This window comes from Trichosurus vulpecula, chromosome 2 (genome assembly GCF_011100635.1).
Source record: "Trichosurus vulpecula isolate mTriVul1 chromosome 2, mTriVul1.pri, whole genome shotgun sequence".
Classification (NCBI taxonomy): domain Eukaryota; kingdom Metazoa; phylum Chordata; class Mammalia; order Diprotodontia; family Phalangeridae; genus Trichosurus; species Trichosurus vulpecula.
Genome location: NC_050574.1, coordinates 271,369,923 through 271,386,461, shown reverse-complemented (window position 1 = coordinate 271,386,461; position 16,539 = coordinate 271,369,923). Strand labels below are relative to the sequence as shown.

Here is a 16,539-nt window from a genome sequence, read left to right as displayed (position 1 = left end):
CAGAAGGGAAAAATCCACCCAACTGGTTTGGCTCCCACCCCTACCGAAGGACCACCAGGACCTTCTCTTACAAGAGGGAGGGGACTTCTGAAGGCATTTTGTTCCCTCCCCACTTTGGAATGTGAGCTTCTAGAGAGCAGGGACTCTCAAACTTTTCTAATTATATCCCCAGCACTTAGCACGGTGCTTTGTACATTTGTGGTTGTTGGGGGCAGCTGTTTGCCTCAGGTCCTCACCTGTAAAATGAGCTGGAGAAGGAAATGGCAAACCACTTCAGTATGCTTGCCAAGAAAACCCCAAATGGGGTCATGAAAAGTCTGAAACAACTAAATCAGAGTCAGCACTTAAATGCTTTTTTTCCATCCATCCACACACCTAACCAGGGATGGGGAACCTGCGGCCTTAAGTGCAGCCCTTTGACCAAATCCAAACTTCAAAGTTCCTGTCAAAGGGCCACACTTGAGGACCTAGAGGGCCACAGGTGGCCTTGAGGTCGAAGGCTCTCCACTCCTGGATCCATCCCTGCCTGGGTAGAATCCAATCTACAACACAGTATAACCTCAGCTTTAAGACTTTGGCACCCAAGAAGGGGCAACCCACTACTGTACCAAGGCGGTCTACCTTTCTATAGCTCTAAGAGTTGGGCAATTTTCCCTTATATAAAACCTAAATTTGCCTTTTTCAGATTTCTACCTTTTGGTCCTATGCCTTCCTCAGAGATTAGTCTTTCTCCCTCATCCTTCATCTCCACTCCTTAAGATTGTGCAGTTAAAAGGGCAATCATCCCTCTCAACCTTTGTCATCAGCACCAGAAATAATTGCCACCAACAGGCAGATAAGCACAGGAACCCTAGAAGTGTCAGCAACCCCCAGAGCACCAGTCCTGCTTCTAGCCCAGCCCTCAAAACCACCTGGGGAAGCAACACCTGTGGGGAAAGGGCCAGCAATCCCCTCCAAGTGCTGCACATAAGGCTAGCAAACCAGCCTAGATGAAGCAGAAGAAGGGGAGACATGAGACATTATGTATGGGGCAAGTTAAAGCACCATCACCGACACTGACACCAGGGACCCCACCCCCACCGCCAAAGACCCTGATGGAGACAGCCCAGGGCTATGAAGACAAACACCTTGGGTCAATGCTTCCTGCCCAGTATCCTCAGCCATCATCCCGAGAAGAAGCAGCCCCTGTGGAGATGGAGCCGCAGCCATGCTTACTCAAGACCCTGAAAAGAAGGGTCTTTCCCTCAAAGTCCCTGGCACTGCCAAATGATTCATCACAAATCGATATGATTTTATCAGTGGAAGTAACCTTGCCAGCTCCCAGCTCCTTTGCAACTGCACCCTAAGAACCATGCCACTTTTCCACTTGTGGCTGAAACTCTGCATGTGGTATGTCCAACCCCCCTCCCCCCCCCCCACCCCTTACAATGTGAGCGCCTAGGGAGGAAGACCCACCTGCCTGCCAGACTTTTCTATGTGCATTCCCAGCACCTAGCACAGTGCTTTGCACATAGTAAGCACATAATAAACACTTGCTTCATCCACTCATTCAATCAATCAGTCTTGTCAGTGGCAGTCCTTGACAAGTGGTTAGTGATCTCTTAAACAGCTTCCAATGATTGGTGAGTTGGCTACTTGTTGCAGTGGTTCAGTCCATTTGTCCATAGCTCTGATAAGGTGTTTGTTTTTGAAAGTTTCTCTTACTGAGACAAAATCTGTTCCTATGTAACTTCCACTCATTGGCCATGGGTCTGTTCTTTAGACTCAAGCAAAAATGTCTAATACTTTCATATGGCAATTTTTCAAAGACCGCTTGAAGATAGCTATCTCATCTGAATCTTTTTCTTCAATGTAATTTTCCACATAGGTTGCATGAGTTAACTAAGTATGTTGTTTTCCCCACCAGCAGGGAAGGGAAGGAGCTCAGTATTTGGAAGAAAGAGGACAGAGAGGGGGGTCAGGATTTGATATTTGCCTATTGGGGGAAGCAGGCAGGAAAGTGTCCCACTACCCCCAAAATTAGCTGAAAACAAGAGCTACACCCACAGTTAAAAAAGTGAACCAAACACATTTATTATCACCAAAAGGAGCAAATGACCAGTCAGGTTGCTCCTCATTAATCAAAACACTTAATTCCCAGTAACACATCACTTCAGGGTGGAACCATTAGGAACCACCAGGAACTTAGCCTGATTCCTAATGGCAACCTAGCTTCCAAGAAATAGCTACCTCCTGCCCCAGAGGAGGCTTCAGGAAAGGGAGAAAAATTTCAATTTAGGGACGTTCACAGGGCAAATATAATCAATAAATAATTACTGAGGGGTAGGATGGGTAGGATACCTCCCAAGGAGATAATTTGGAGGACAGTAAAGGAGAGGGAGAAGCCCAATAGGCTTATGGGGAATACAGTCTTAATCCAACAAGGGTTCCACATGAGACAGGAGCACAGAGGGTTATGGAGTAAAGAGTCATGGTCAAAGACTCAAATATCATAGAAGAGCCGAACCAGCTGGTATCGAATGGAGAACGTGATGGCACTAGCCAGAATCTGCAAGGAGAAACAGAGAGTCATAAGAAAAGGAGACAGAGTGGGAGACCTCAGGAAGGTAACCAGGCTGGGGAGAGGATATTTGGAAAACAGAAGAAAGATAAGGAAGAGGGATAAGGACCCGCCATGCCCATCTTGGCCCAAGGGATCACCTGCAGGAGCAGAAGCAACAAAGTGAGATTTCTTTCATGAATGGGCCCCAGGATCTTGATAAGCAGGTTAATGAGCGTCATGTTGTTGCACTCAATGTAGGCACCAGCCTCATTTTCACCTCGACGGACAGCCACCAGTCGGAGGGCTTCTGCACCCTGGAGGCAGAAGGTGGGGGTTAATCATAGCCATGTTTCACATCCGTTGAGGAAATGGCCCAAACCTTCCCCCCACGACTGCTCTTGGTCTGGAGTTCCCATGCCATGGGCCCGTAGTAGTACATGGCCACCTACTTGTATGTCAACATTACCTTCAGAATTAGGGTGCCCAAGAGAGAAAGGTTCTTGGCCTTGAACTTGGAATAGCTCATCTCCAGCTTCCCTGTTTTGGTGTTGAGCCTGCAGAAGAAATGGGGTGTGATACTCAAGGGGCAGCAGAGTATTGCAGAAAGAGTTAAGGGTCCTAGGCTCCCATTCTAGGGTCCAACATTCACTGGCTGTGGAGCGCTACGGTAACATAGCCTCTGTGAATTTAAATTTGCTCATCTGTAGAATGAGGATTATAATAATCCTACCTCACAGGACTGGGAAGAAAGTTTTATAGACCTGGAAATATGTACATTTGAATTATTCGATTCAACAAACAAGTGCCTACTGTGTGCTGAACACTACTCTAGGTGCTGGATGAAATGTAAACAAAGCTTAGATGAGACAATTCCCATCCTTCTAGAACTTAAGATCTAGTCAAGGTATATGACATACACAAATAGAGAAATTAAATATGTAAGAGGTTAAATAAGTCAAGGTCCATATAAATACTTAAATGGCACAAGTGGGAGGGTGGGGGAGGAAGGAGGGAGGTGAAGGGGAGGATTCTTAGGGGTAAAAGGTTGAGCTTTAAAGGACTGAGGAGGTGGGGATGGGGAAAAGGGCAGTCCAGGCATAAGCAACTGTATTGAGGAAAGGTAGCCAAGTGAGAATAATGTATAGGTGGTAAGCAGTCCAGTTTCACTGAAGTACAGGATATAGGGGAGTAACAGAAGGCCGACAAGGTAGTGAGGGCCAGATTTCAGAGGGCCCTGAATGCCAGGCAAAGCAGCATGATCTTTACTCAGAGGACAAAGTAAAGAGTGAGGGGTTCAGAGTAGGACTCAAATGATCAGATCTACTCAAAAAAGAAATTGTGGCAGCATTATGAAGGATGGATTGGAACGAGGGAAATGTGAAAGTGGAAGTTTTAGAAGTTGTCAGAAGGCTACCGCAGAAGCCCGGGAAGATGGTGACGAACATACAAGGCCAGCCACAGTGGGAATCAAAAGGAAGGAATGAGATATGTTGCAGAGGCAGAATTATCAGAGATAGTGTTAAAGGTTGCGAACGTGGGGGGTGAGGTAAATGGCAGCACTCTCAAGGGAAACACTTATGTATTTCTCAGGCACACACCACTGGGAGAAGCAGCTAAGTCAGCAAGAGAGAAGGTCTGAGGGAAAGGATAACGAGTTAGAAAACAGCACAAGCTTTCTCCTCATAGTTTTGGAGATCTCAACTAGGCTGCTCCCGTCACTGCTCAGGCTACTCTAATTATTAAAGATGCAGCTCAGGAAGCATTTCACCAGCACCTAAACCAAGGTTACATCTTTTAATTAAGTAATTATTTTTACTTTGTGAGGCAACTGGGGTTAAGTGAGTTGCCTAGCGTCACATAGCTAGTGTCAACTGTCTGAGCTCACATTTGAATTCAGGTCCTCCTGACTCCAGGATGGATGCTGTATCTACTTCGCCACCCAGCTGCCACTCATCTTTTTATTTTTTAACTCATCTTCCCACTGAGTAAAATTCATCATGGTAGGTGTAAGGCTGAAGAGGGATGTCATAATCAGAACTCAGTATCACTTCCTAGTCCTTGGCAATGTACTTAATGTCCCTTCATCCATGTGCTTAGACACAATTACATGAGACCAGACCTTCACATCTGTTTAAATGTCACCATGTGTTGAGACTATTCTTCAAAGTCATCATCTAGATCCCTTTGTTATGCCAACGGGGTCCTCCTTTCCTCCCCTTCCCTCATAATCCCATGTAGAAAAAGGTACCTGGGCACACGGTGGCGTGGACAAGGGATGATATGGAGAAGTTGTGGAAGGGAGTAGAGAAAGTTGAACACCTGAGGCATGAAGAAGAGGAGCATGGTCTTGCTGAAGTGCCCCAGGATGCCCACCACAGCGAAGGTCATGCCTGCGAAGTAGCAGAAAGTATCCCCTACAAACACCTGGGAAGGGTACCTATGGGAAAGAGGTGAACTGAAGCAGGAGCATGGAGCATCACTGACCTTTATCACCAGGCATGCATCATTTCCCACCACCACACACAGAGCTCCTTACTTGATGCCATCAGCACCAAAATTTGACCTGGGGCTGAAACATTCCATACTCCTCCACCCCCCACTTCATTCTCCTCACCAGTCTTCCCCCCACCCCACCTCACATGGTCCCTAACAGTTCCACAGTCTTGGCACAGCACCCCTAGGTATTCCTGAGTACTTCACTCCCTAGCACAAAGACTCCCACATATGGGGGTTTGGGCATTTAAAAACACTTTTGATTGAGGACCCAGAAAAAAATCCCTGAACAGATATGAAAATCCTTCAGCACCTGACCTAGGCTCCTACTAACAACTATAACCACACATACCCTCTGCATAGCTCCTCACCAGTTATGATACAGCAGTCCCAAAGTGGTGAAGAAGAATGGAATCATGAAGTAGAGAGAAAAGACGTGGTCATCCTGGTAATCACCTTGCAGAACAGGAAAAAGGATCAATCATTCAGGTGATAAATTGCTCCTTCAGCTTAATGCCAAGCTCCTGACACCGACCTATGCCCCGAGCTATTCCACAGCCCTCTCCAACTCCATTATGCATGCTGCACTGCGGCTTTTCTTTCAGACAGCTTCTGATATTTCACTTCTTCCACCAAGCTTTCCTAGACTAGCTATTTTCACCATATATACCTTATGGTGGTTATCAGTAACAACTTGCATTACATAACAATTCACATTTCTATAGCACTTTTAAGGTTTATAGAGCACTTTCTTCACAATCCCATGATGTAGGTGGGGCAAATACTTTATTATCCCCATTTTACAGATGACAAAAACAGAGGATGAGAGGTTAGGTGACTTGCCCATGGTCACACAGTTAGTGAGAGTTGGAGCTGGGCTTTGAATCCAGGCCTCTCACCACCAGGTCCAGCATGCCTTCCACCACACTACTGTTTCTCAAGAATGATGAAAACTCACATTTACACAGCACTTTAGAGTTTACAAACTCTTTTCTTGTAAGATAGGAAGTACCAATATTAATGTCATTTTATTGATAAATAGGCCAATATTACATAATGACTCCTCATTTCTCATCTCCATATCTCCACTACCAAGCAAATAATCATTGACTCTTAATAAATTTTTATTGACTCAGAAGGATACTACATGTCAAAGGCTTTTACAAACCTTAAAATGCTCTCAAGTGTCCGTGGCTATGGCACGGTGGAAAGACTGCTACACTACAAGCCAGAATGCAGTTCCTATTCTGGCTTTGCCACTTACTAGCCGTATGACCGTGGACAAGCCACTGCCCTTCTCTGAGACTCCGTGTCCTCATCTTTAAAATGAGAAGACTGGGCTAGATGACCTCCAGGAGTCACTGGGAAGTGACAGTGATGTAGGAAAGAAAAGAGCATCAATAAAACATTTGTTAAAAAAATCCAAAACGAAACCACAACAAAGATCATCTCCAAGGTTCTTTCCACCTCTCATGGTCTATGCAAATAAGGATCAGAGGACTGAGGTGACTCCCCCCCAGGTCACAGAGCTACATGGCGACAGAACCACAACCAGACAGAAGATCTTCCAAGATGAAGTCAGTAGCTCTTTTACCATTCAGCTTTCCCTAACATTGTTTAAAAAAAAATCAACAATTTAATCAACTGTCTTTATTCTCGTTTTCCTCCCCTGCTGAATTTCCCAGTCATAATTTGCTCACCCTCTATACCTCCAGTACTATTGTCCCTTATCTTCCCCTCCACACCCAAACCTACCTTCAAGCTCTACCAGATTGAAGATGATAATGGAGGCAGAAATGACTAGAGACTGTCCAGCCTCCAGCCCATTGATCCCTGCTAAGATGTTGATAGCATTGGTACAGAACACAGCCAGCAGTCCCATGTAGACATAATACAGGATGCCTGGAGGAGGAAGAAGTCACCAGATATAGGGAGACAGAATGATGTCCCTTTTTCCCTCCTGCCACCCTTCCAAGGTTCAGCTCAAGTGTCATCTCCTTTAAGAGGCCTCTTCTGATTCCAAGTTTTACTTTCTCTCCTCTGGCTCCCCACCCCACCTCCCCACAAAATTACTTTGAATTTATTTTGTATATATACTATAGTTTTATAAAATTTGTGAACATGTATCCCCCTCAGTAGGATATAAACTCCTTGAGGGCAGGGCCATCTCTTTTTGTATTTGTATCCCCATCTAATAGACACCTAATAAATGCCTGCTTGATTGAAAAGATCAGCGGAGATTACACTTACCAGGGGCACTAAAGTGAATACAGAGCAGGGTGGGGATTTATCAGAAGGAATCTGGGGGTGGAGAGGGAGGACAGAAGGGCAGAAGAAGAACACAGTGGGATATGGGGATCAGTGAAAGCAAAGGCTTCAAAACCGAGCTGAGTGAGGTACACAGCTAGGGTATCGATATGGTAAGAGGGTCCTAAGCTACAGAGAGAAGGGCCACAGGGAAAGGATTCTGGGAGGCAGGAAGGGTGCTTCTCACCAAGGTCCAGATGCAAGCCAAGCATGGAACGGAAAGGCTTTGGCACCACGATTGTTGTATTGCCGAAGTTGGTGAAATAGACCATGAGGAGAGGTAGAGAGGCAGCAGTGGGCAGCAACAGCTTGTGGCGCCATCGCAGGTTCAGAACATCATCCGCAAAGCCCAGAAAGATCATGCAGCAGATAGCGAGCAAGGCACCTATCAGGGCCACAAACTGGGGAGAAACAAGAGAGGGCTCAGTCCTTCCCTCTACACCTAGTTCTCCCTACCAGCCCAAGGGCAAATTCCTCAGCCTGCCCAACAGTTCTCTATTGCATTCTGGACTCAAAAAACTGCTTTCCTCAAAAACAACCTTATGGGCTATGTGGTACAAGTATTGTTCCCATGCTACTGACGGGAAGACTAAGGCCTTCGAGGAGGAAGCCACGGAGTTCAAACTCAGATGGTTTGCCTTAAGTCCAAGCCCAGCCCTCTTCTCAACAGCCACTATGCTGTTCAGTTCCATACCTTATTCCCTCATGTTCCACCAACCTTCATGTATGTCCCTCCCCCTCCCCCCAAAATAAAACAAATCAAAAAACCCTTAAATCCTCAGATGAGCCTCCCTTAGGTCAGGTCCACTAACCTCCTGGTAGGGGAAGGCCTTACACTGGTCCTCCACAAAGCAGTTTAGGAAGGGAACGGGGATGAAGCAGAAGAGGATGATGAGGAAAACTGCACCACTGATGACACCCTGGGACTCGGGGCTGTGACACAGGACAGGTGAGGAGTGGGGGAAACATAGCGTCACTCACCAGAACTAGATTCCAGAGTCTACCAGCCCAGGAACATATCCTCCCATTCTTTCCTCCCCTCCACCCATGTCCCAACTAAGAGGATATTATTGCTAGTGTCTGAGAAGACCCTATTTCCAAGGACATCACTCTTAACATCCCACCCTATCCCCTCCACACATCCTTATCCTCTGACAAATAGCATCCCCTGTCCTGATATCTTCCCCCTGTCCGTACTTCTCTGTCACTTCCCCAAACCAGACGCCCCAAGGCCCAGTACTCTCTGCAAACTTTCCTATCTCACCCCTAGTCCTCTTTCTATCAAGAAATTTCTTCTGTCTCCCTTGGACCTCATGTCCCAAGTAGCCTAAGTTCTTGGCTTCTTCTCTTCAGCCCTGTTTTCAAAGCTCAGTCTTTTATCCCCCCCCTAGATCTACTGCCCCTTTGGCTAGCCCTTCTTGGCTTCTCCATTTCTGTTCCTAACTTTCTCTCTTCTACTCAGTCACTTGTCCTCTTTCTTGTCCCTTGTCTTCCAAACTCCTCCAGGCTGTCTCTGTCTCTCCTCAAACCACACTGCTCCTTAGTCCCTGGAACTTCCCTTTCCTCCTCCCCACTCTTAGCTGTCCCTTTTCCTCAGTATCCCTACTTGTCCCCCTTCCCTCCATCCCTAGCTGTCTCCCTCTTCCCCATCTCGGGTCCCCCTTCCTTCCCATCCCCAGCTGTCCCCTCTTCCCCATTTCCACTGCACCCCACTCCTCCCCATCTCTGGCTCCCTCCTCTCCCATCCCTAGGATCCCCCACCTCCCCATCCCCAGCTGTTCCCTCCTCCCCACCTCCAGCTGGCCCCTTCCTCTCCATCTCTAGTATCCCTCACCTCCCCATTTCTGGCTTCCTCTTCCTCATCCCCAGCTGACCTCCTCTTCCCCATCTCTAGTTCCCTCCACTCCATCCCTAGCGGGATCCTCCTCCCCATCCCCAGCTGTCCCCCTCCTCCTCGGCCCCGCTTCCCCCCCTCCTCTGACCCCTCCCACTCCCCGTGTCCCGCCCCCTCCCCTTACCGAACCCCCACCCTCGTCTCCCGTCACCCCACCCGCGCCCTCCTCACATGGGCTGGCGGCTGGTCTTGTTGAGGTCCAGGCCGCAGAGGCGAGCCGTGATGAAATGGCCGCGGAAGGCCGGGATGAGCGTGAGCGTGGCCACGAAGCCCAGCAGCGAGCCGCCCAGGTTGATGAGCAGCGGCAGCGCCGGGAAGGGCCGCATCATAGCCATGAAAGGCGCCCTAGCGGGGTTGAGCCCCGCTAGGAGCCCGCTCGGGGGGCCCGGGGACCACAGCCCGCCGACGTACGGTACCCTTCTAGACAACTGGGGCTGGCCACGGGCTGCGTCGCCCGGGGCCACGAGGGGGCTGAGGGCTTCGCGGAGGCGGAGGAGGCGGCGGCGGCAGCGGCGCTGGCCGTGCCACGGGCGCCCGAGTCAGCCCTGCCAAGCTACCGAGCGAGCTACCTCTTCGGCCACTCCCTTGCCGCACCTGCCCAGCTGAGGTTTCCAGCCGGACTCTTTTAGCGTTGCACTTCCTCTGTGCCGATCGCAGAGGTGGGAAGTGAAGGCGGCGAGCGGCCATTTTTCTTGTGGGCAGAGGCGGCAGTGGGGTGGCGCTGTTCTACAGGACGCCCTCCCTCCGAGGTATCAAGGCACAGGCATAGTACTATGGACTGAAACCCAACCTTGCTGGGCTGCATCACAGAGTAAATAGAAGAAAAGGGACCGGCACATCCCAGACCGGAAATCACTCCTCGCCCTTTTTCAAGATGGACGCCTCCTCATATCACGTGGCCGCCACCTCCTCTAGTCGGCTTCCACGTCAGGCTCCCCATTGGCCAGCCCCTGCCGAGGCCTTAAGAGTCTGGTCCTCGCCAATCTGTCCGGCCGGGCGCCGCGGGACGGGCTGGCCGACCTTTTCTTCTCTTGCTGGTACAAACAAGTGATCCCGGAGCCCCCCTCCCCCCCCAAGCCCCAGTGAGAAGCTCGTGCCTGTCGGGAAATCCCACGGCTGGGAAGAAGGGGAGGGGAGAAGCCTCATAAGCACTCGTTCCTGGCCCCCCCACGCCCCGCCAAGCTTTTCCCTGGTTCCTTGCAGTCTGCAGATGCCGGCTGGGGGCGGGGCCCCTGTCCAACCCCCCTCCCCAGCGCTGGCAGCAGCCCCCAAGTCCAGCTTTGAGGCGGCTGCCCGGCCCGTCTGGCCTAGGCTAGTCCCGCTCAGGACCTTCCAGCTGTAAAGATGGAAGGTGAGGGTGGTGAAGAGGAGGGGGCCTTAGAGCCGCCGCCACGAGCCCACGCTGGGCTTCCTCCGAGCGCGGAGCATCCAGACAAGTGTCTGTTCTGTATTTGCTGGTTTCCTAGGAGCTGCTTCCTAGGAGGCCTTTGTAAGAACAGCTCATCAGCAGGGCTCTGCCGCCCACAGGCCCTCGTGCATCAGGTGATGATGCTCTTGTTCTCCCAGGAGAGCTGGGGCCCTTACAGCAACCCACCATCTCTCAGAAATCCAGGAGCGAATCCGGGACTTGGGACGCCCTGGTCAAGCCTCACAGGAATTCCTATAGGAACGAGGGTTAGATCGACAATCTTTAGGCTTTAATTCAGTTCCATCAGTGAAACTTCCCCTGATTCAATATTCTTAGCTCCGGTTACTCCCATCTCATTATTGTTATCTCTTCATCCTCCCCAAATGCCCGTTTATATAAATCTATCAGTAAACATTAAGTTCCTATCGTGTGCCATGCGCTGTGCTAAGCACTGGAGATCCAAAAGAGGCAACAGTCACTGCCCCCAAGGAGCTTACTATCCGTGGGGGAGACAACACGCAAACAAATATATACAAGCAAGCTATGTTCACCATAAACAGGAGTAATTAACAGAGAGAAGGGTCTAGAATTAAGAGGGATTGGGAAGGCTTCCAGTAAAAGAGGGGATTTTAATTGGGACTTAAAGGAATCCAGGGTGATCAGTAATCAGAATGGAGGAAGGAGAGTGTTCTAGGTATGGGGGACAGCCAGAAAAAATTCTGGGAGCTGAGAGATGGAGTATCTTGTTCTTGGAACAGCCAGGAGGTCTAGGTATTACGACTTCTTTGTATGTTTCATGTCTCCTATATGTTTTGCCTATGTGTCAAGTTTTCCCGTCACACTTGCTCACAGAGCAAGGACCACCCCCCCTTTTCCCCTCTCTGTTGCCCAGGATAAGGTTCTGTGTATTCAGGGTGCTTAGCCTCAACCCTAATTGACTGGTGGCTCTGTAGACTGTAGGGACCATTAAGTTCCTGTTTTTTTCTTCTCTAAGAGATGGCCTGTAAGGGAGATCTTCCTACTTCACTGGGAGATAGTGAGGAAAAGGCTTTGCCAACCTAAAACATCTTCCAAATGCAACATTTTTATTATTATGAGGCTTCATCAATATAGTAGGAGGTGAAGTCTCTGCTAACTAGGTTTTTCAGGCTAGAAAGAAAAGCAGGACTTAGCTCTTTCTTGTTGATCTGTGGAGGTTTATCTAGAGAGAGTCCACAGTGGTCCCTTTCTGTGTGTGGAATAGTGGAGGCAAAAGCATATACCTGGAGTACAAGGAGGACTTTGTGGAGGAAGAGGTAGGGAAACGGTGAGAATGGGACAGAGAAGAAACTTACTAGGTGTAGGGAACAGGCAGTAGGCAGATGAGGTATCAGAACAGCTAGATAGATAGGAGAGAAGGTCTTTTTATACTTACTTTTCTGGAGATAATCTGAACTACTGGTTAAGATTCTGACTGATGACATTCTCCCTGAATGAGGTTGTACAGATACTCAACCGACCATTTATTTGCCTTAAGGGAGTTTGCTACAAGGTATTAGAGATAATCTGTACCTAATACCTTTTTTTATTAGGTCAGGTGGAGGCAAGCCTGAGTTTTGTTCTAGTAACCTGGCACTTTGCCTTGCCTCTTCTATAGAAGTCTTATTATCCAGAGTGTGAAGGCCTCACTAAAAAGGAACTTGACCTGTTAAGGAATGTTATCTGTCATAGAACCAGGAAATGATTAGAATAGACTTTGCATTAGTTTATACTTGACCTATTTTATAATATATTAATATGATATGCCATAAGGTATGGCAAAGTTGGAAAGTACACTAGATGTGAAATCAAAGAACTGGATTCAAATCCTGGTTCTACTACTCTCTACCAATGTGACATTAGATAACTCACATACCTTCTCTGGGTTTTAGTTTTCTTCCATGTAAAATGAAAGGGTTCAACTATATCAGTTCTGAACTTGGAGTCTGTGGATTTTGTTTTTTGTTTATATTTTGATAGCTATTTCAGTATAATTGGTTTCATTTGTAACTCTATGTATTTTATTTTATACATTAAAAAACATTATTCTGAGAAGGGGCCCATAGGCTTCACTGTAGTGCCACAAGGGGTCCACAAGAAAGTTTAAGAAACCCTGGATTGCTAGGATTCCTTTCTGTTGTAAGTCCTTTTAACCTAATCTGAGAAATAAAAATAAAACCTTATCTTCCTCCTCTATTAAGTTTCCATACATTTTCCCTGATAGCTCAAAGGATTTAGCTGGACAGAGACCTGGGAAACATAGGTTAGCCATGTTGTCTTTACCCCATTCAACCAAGGAGGTGGGCAGGGCAGAAGCATGTCAGGGCATACACCGACTCCATATTGCTTTTGTATAGAATCTTGTACAAGAACAATGGGAGAGCTAGAGGAAGAAGGAAACACAATCCTTGCCCTTGATGCATTTCCAGTTGAATGGTTAGGACAAAACACTGACCTACATAAGTAAACACAATAAATAGAAGTAAAGCACAGTGCCAAGGAATTAGGGCTCTTGAACATGGAATACTAACCTGGAATCAAATCCTGGTTCTACCACTTAGTAGCCGTGTGACTATGGACAAACTACTTCATCTCTCAGCCTCAGTTTCCTCATGTGCAAAAAATACTAGTACTGCCTACCTTTGCCTCGTTCTGGGGAAAGTGCTTTGGATGCTGTAACTGGGAATTTGAGAAAAAAGTGGAATTCTAGTGACTAAAACCAGCTAAGGTTCAGCCGGGAGAACTTTGTGAGGTGGAAAGACCAGTGAATAGGAAGAGTCCTCGATTCAACAACCATTTATTAGATACCGGCTAGGTGCCAATCACTGAAGATAGTAAGACAAAAATGAAATAATGCCTGCTCTTGAGGAACTTATATTTTACTGGGGAATAGATAGCATGTACACAAGTGCGTACAAAGCAATGGCAGAAGAGGAAGAGTCAGGTAAAGGCACTGTGTGGGAGGGAGCCGCTAAGCTTCAGGTGATAGTTTCTAAGAAGCAGTATAGAGGACCTCTTGTGTAAAAGCAAGAAGGTAGGAAGTATGTCATAGGTGTATAGGAGGACAGTGGAGTTGAGAAGCTAGCGCATTTGACTAGTATAGAGATTTTGTGAAGGCTAGTAATATAAAATAAGACAATTCGGCAGGAGCCAGATTCTAGAGGGCTTTGAATTCCAGGCTGAGAACTTCGTGTTTTATCCAAAAAATTATTTCTAGAGAGCCATCAAAGATGTAAGGAGAAGGAGTGTCAGTCAGATCTAGGCTTTAGGAATATCAATTGGATGACTGTGTGGAGGATGGATTGATGAGGGAGAGAAGACTAGAAGCAAGAAAACCAATTAGAAGGTTTTTATAACAGTACAGGTATAAGGTCACGTGGGCCTGAACAAGGTTAGAGTCTGTGTGAATATTGAAAAGAATGAATCTGGGAGTTGTAGAGGTGAGATCAACAAAACTTGGCAAATAATAGGATAGAGGAGTTGGGGAAGAGAAAGAGTCAAGGATGACTCCAAAAGAAACTTTGTGACCTGAAGGCTAAGGGCAGCATCATGAGGTTTCAGGGAATCATGCATTTAGGGAGAAATATAAGTTTGGACTCCCTCTCAATATAGTTTTGGGGGGAGGATGCCCTACAGAGCATAGTAGGCACTGTGTTGAGCACTTGACAACATTAACTTATTCGATCTGAGGCAGGCAACTCAGTTCTCCCCCCACCTACCTACTTTATCAAAAACCTAAAAAAATACACTAGAACTGCCTAAGAATTCAACTAGAAGCCTGTGGGTAATAGGCAATGGGTTCACCAGAAAAGCCAATGCCCTCATTTAAACCAGAAACTTCCTAAAGTGACCAGACACTACAAGAGGCACATGTAGCCTGTAAGTTTACTCTGTCTCCATAGACAGCGAGAGCTGAGGGCCCCACTGAGAAAGTCCTCCGGTGGTTCTAGAACCTAGAGTAAAATGGACATAGCAGTGACCAGTCTGATCATGGCAACACCCAGAGCCAGACATTCCAGATCCAGGTTCTTAACACTTAGCATATTCATCATATTCATCAAGTGGGGAGGAGCTGAATAAATGGTGCTATATGAATATAATGGAATATTACTGCACCACAAAAATGAGAAAAGAGATAATTTCAGAGAATCCTAAGAAGCAAGGATATGGAGTGATGTAAACAGAACTAGAGCAATTTATATGATGACAACATTGTAAAGAAAAACAAATTTGACTTAAGAATGACAAAGTAGTGACCAGCTGTGTCCCCAAAAGACCTAAGATGAAGCATGTTATATTTTGATAAGTGTATTTCAATATAATTAGTTTCCTTTATAACCCTATATATTTCATTATAGCAGAGAAATAACATGTTTTTGGATATGGCTACTGTGTGAATTTGTTTTGCTTGACTGTATTTATTTTGTTACAAGGAATTTTTCTTTTTGTCTTTAATTGGGGCAGAGGTTATCAATGATGATACCAAAAAAAAAAAGAAAAATGTTGGTCATTGATACAATTTTAAGAGTGTACCGATTGAGTATGGAAGGAACAAACAAAACAGTTTTGAAAGTAACAGTTCAAATTTATTATACACTTTTTTTTAAAAGTAAGAAGAATGGAAGTTTCTTACTTTCACATGCAGTCTTCTTTTTGTGTTATTTGTAAAAAAGAAGTGCTAATTTTTTTTGGTGTATCAATTCAGAATTAAAAAGAAGAAATATAATGAGGTCTCTTTGGGACATGTTGCTCTTGATGTCTCTCCAGGTAGAGATATCCATCAAGCAGTTGGTCATATGGTAGTTCAAGCAAAAGTGTAGAGCTAGATATATAAATCTGGAAGTTGAATAACAGCTGACATTTACATAGGGATTTAAAGTTTGCAAAGTGATTTACTTATGAACCCACGGGAGATAAATGAAATAGCATTTATTAAGGGCTTACTCTGTACAAAACACAGGGGATACAAATAGAAAAGTAAGGCAAAGATCTTCTAATGGGGGAGACAACACATAAAAGTTTCAAATGCAGGTCAAAGAGAAAGGTCCCCTGGTTCTTAGGGTGAGGCAGCAAAAGCAATGGTAAGGCCAAGAATTTGAGTGGTAAAACCATGCTTTGCTTCACCTAATACAGTGCCTGTGGAAGCAGTTGCCAAGTGGTATCTTCACAAGAGCAGCGTTGATAGATGATAGCTGTGGGTGTTTGACAGGATGCCCTGCTCTTCCCAAGGCTCTTGGGTTTGGGGTCCTGGGCTCTCCTTATGGCGGATCTGAAGTGAGTTGGTGATTGGGGTAATAGTAGTAGTTTGAGTTGCCTGGCACATGCCTCCTCATCTACCCCTCAGAAAGTCTTTCCTCTTTAGCTGCGTTCCTTTGCCTGTTCTTTAGGTAGAGATCACTAAGGGAGAAAGTTATAGAGATGGGAAAGAAAAGGACTCAGGACAGAGCTCTGAGGGACCCTCAACCCAATGATCCAGCAAAGGAGACTGAGGAGGAACCAGACAACTGAGACCCTAAATTTTCTTTTATTTCTGGCTAGAAGTGAAACCTTGTCAAGCTGCTCTACAACTTGTTTTTTTCATATTGGCCCAAGGGGTGTGACCCATTCCCACAGCCAATCACTAGATTTTTCCTTCGTGGGTTTAGAAGATCATAGGTGTGTGTCCCACTACTGGGCTGAATCTGTAGTCCCTCCCAACCTCTTGAGCAATGTCCAATCTTTGGATCCTCCCTCTGGTTGAGAAAGTATTGTAATTCTTTGAAGCCAACTCAATGAGGGGTTTCAGATGTAGTTCCCTTCCCCAGCAGCCTACAATCTAGTTAGGAAAATAAGAACGATAAGACAGCCTACAACTGTTAACTGTGTGATCTTGGACAA

The 16,539-nt window shown here is 46.5% G+C and overlaps 1 protein-coding gene across 1 annotated transcript; it reads right to left on the bottom strand.

Moving 5' to 3' along the window:
- Positions 1–2,048: 2,048 nt before the first annotated feature.
- Positions 2,049–9,849, bottom strand: DPAGT1 (dolichyl-phosphate N-acetylglucosaminephosphotransferase 1). Its single transcript, XM_036746986.1, has 9 exons — positions 9,408–9,849; positions 8,155–8,275; positions 7,530–7,743; positions 6,791–6,937; positions 5,407–5,491; positions 4,791–4,979; positions 3,009–3,096; positions 2,701–2,856; positions 2,049–2,548 (listed from the first exon to the last, which is right to left on the bottom strand). The coding sequence occupies exons 1-9, from the start codon at positions 9,569–9,571 to the stop codon at positions 2,483–2,485; spliced, it is 1,230 nt and encodes a 409-aa protein (XP_036602881.1). The 5' UTR covers positions 9,572–9,849; the 3' UTR covers positions 2,049–2,482.
- Positions 9,850–16,539: the final 6,690 nt, after the last annotated feature.

What these genes read in the sequence shown, in the direction of transcription:
- DPAGT1 (XM_036746986.1), bottom strand. Translation starts at nt 9,571, where the DNA reads ATGGCTATGATGCGGCCCTTCCCGGCGCTGCCGCTGCTCATCAACCTG. An exon ending in GGACTGCTGTATCATAACTG is followed by an intron (nt 4,980 to 5,406) that starts GTGAGGAGCTAT and finishes TCTTTCCCATAG; the next exon opens with GTACCCTTCCCAGGTGTTTG. An exon ending in CCACGCCACCGTGTGCCCAG is followed by an intron (nt 3,097 to 4,790) that starts GTACCTTTTTCT and finishes TTTCTTCTGCAG; the next exon opens with GCTCAACACCAAAACAGGGA.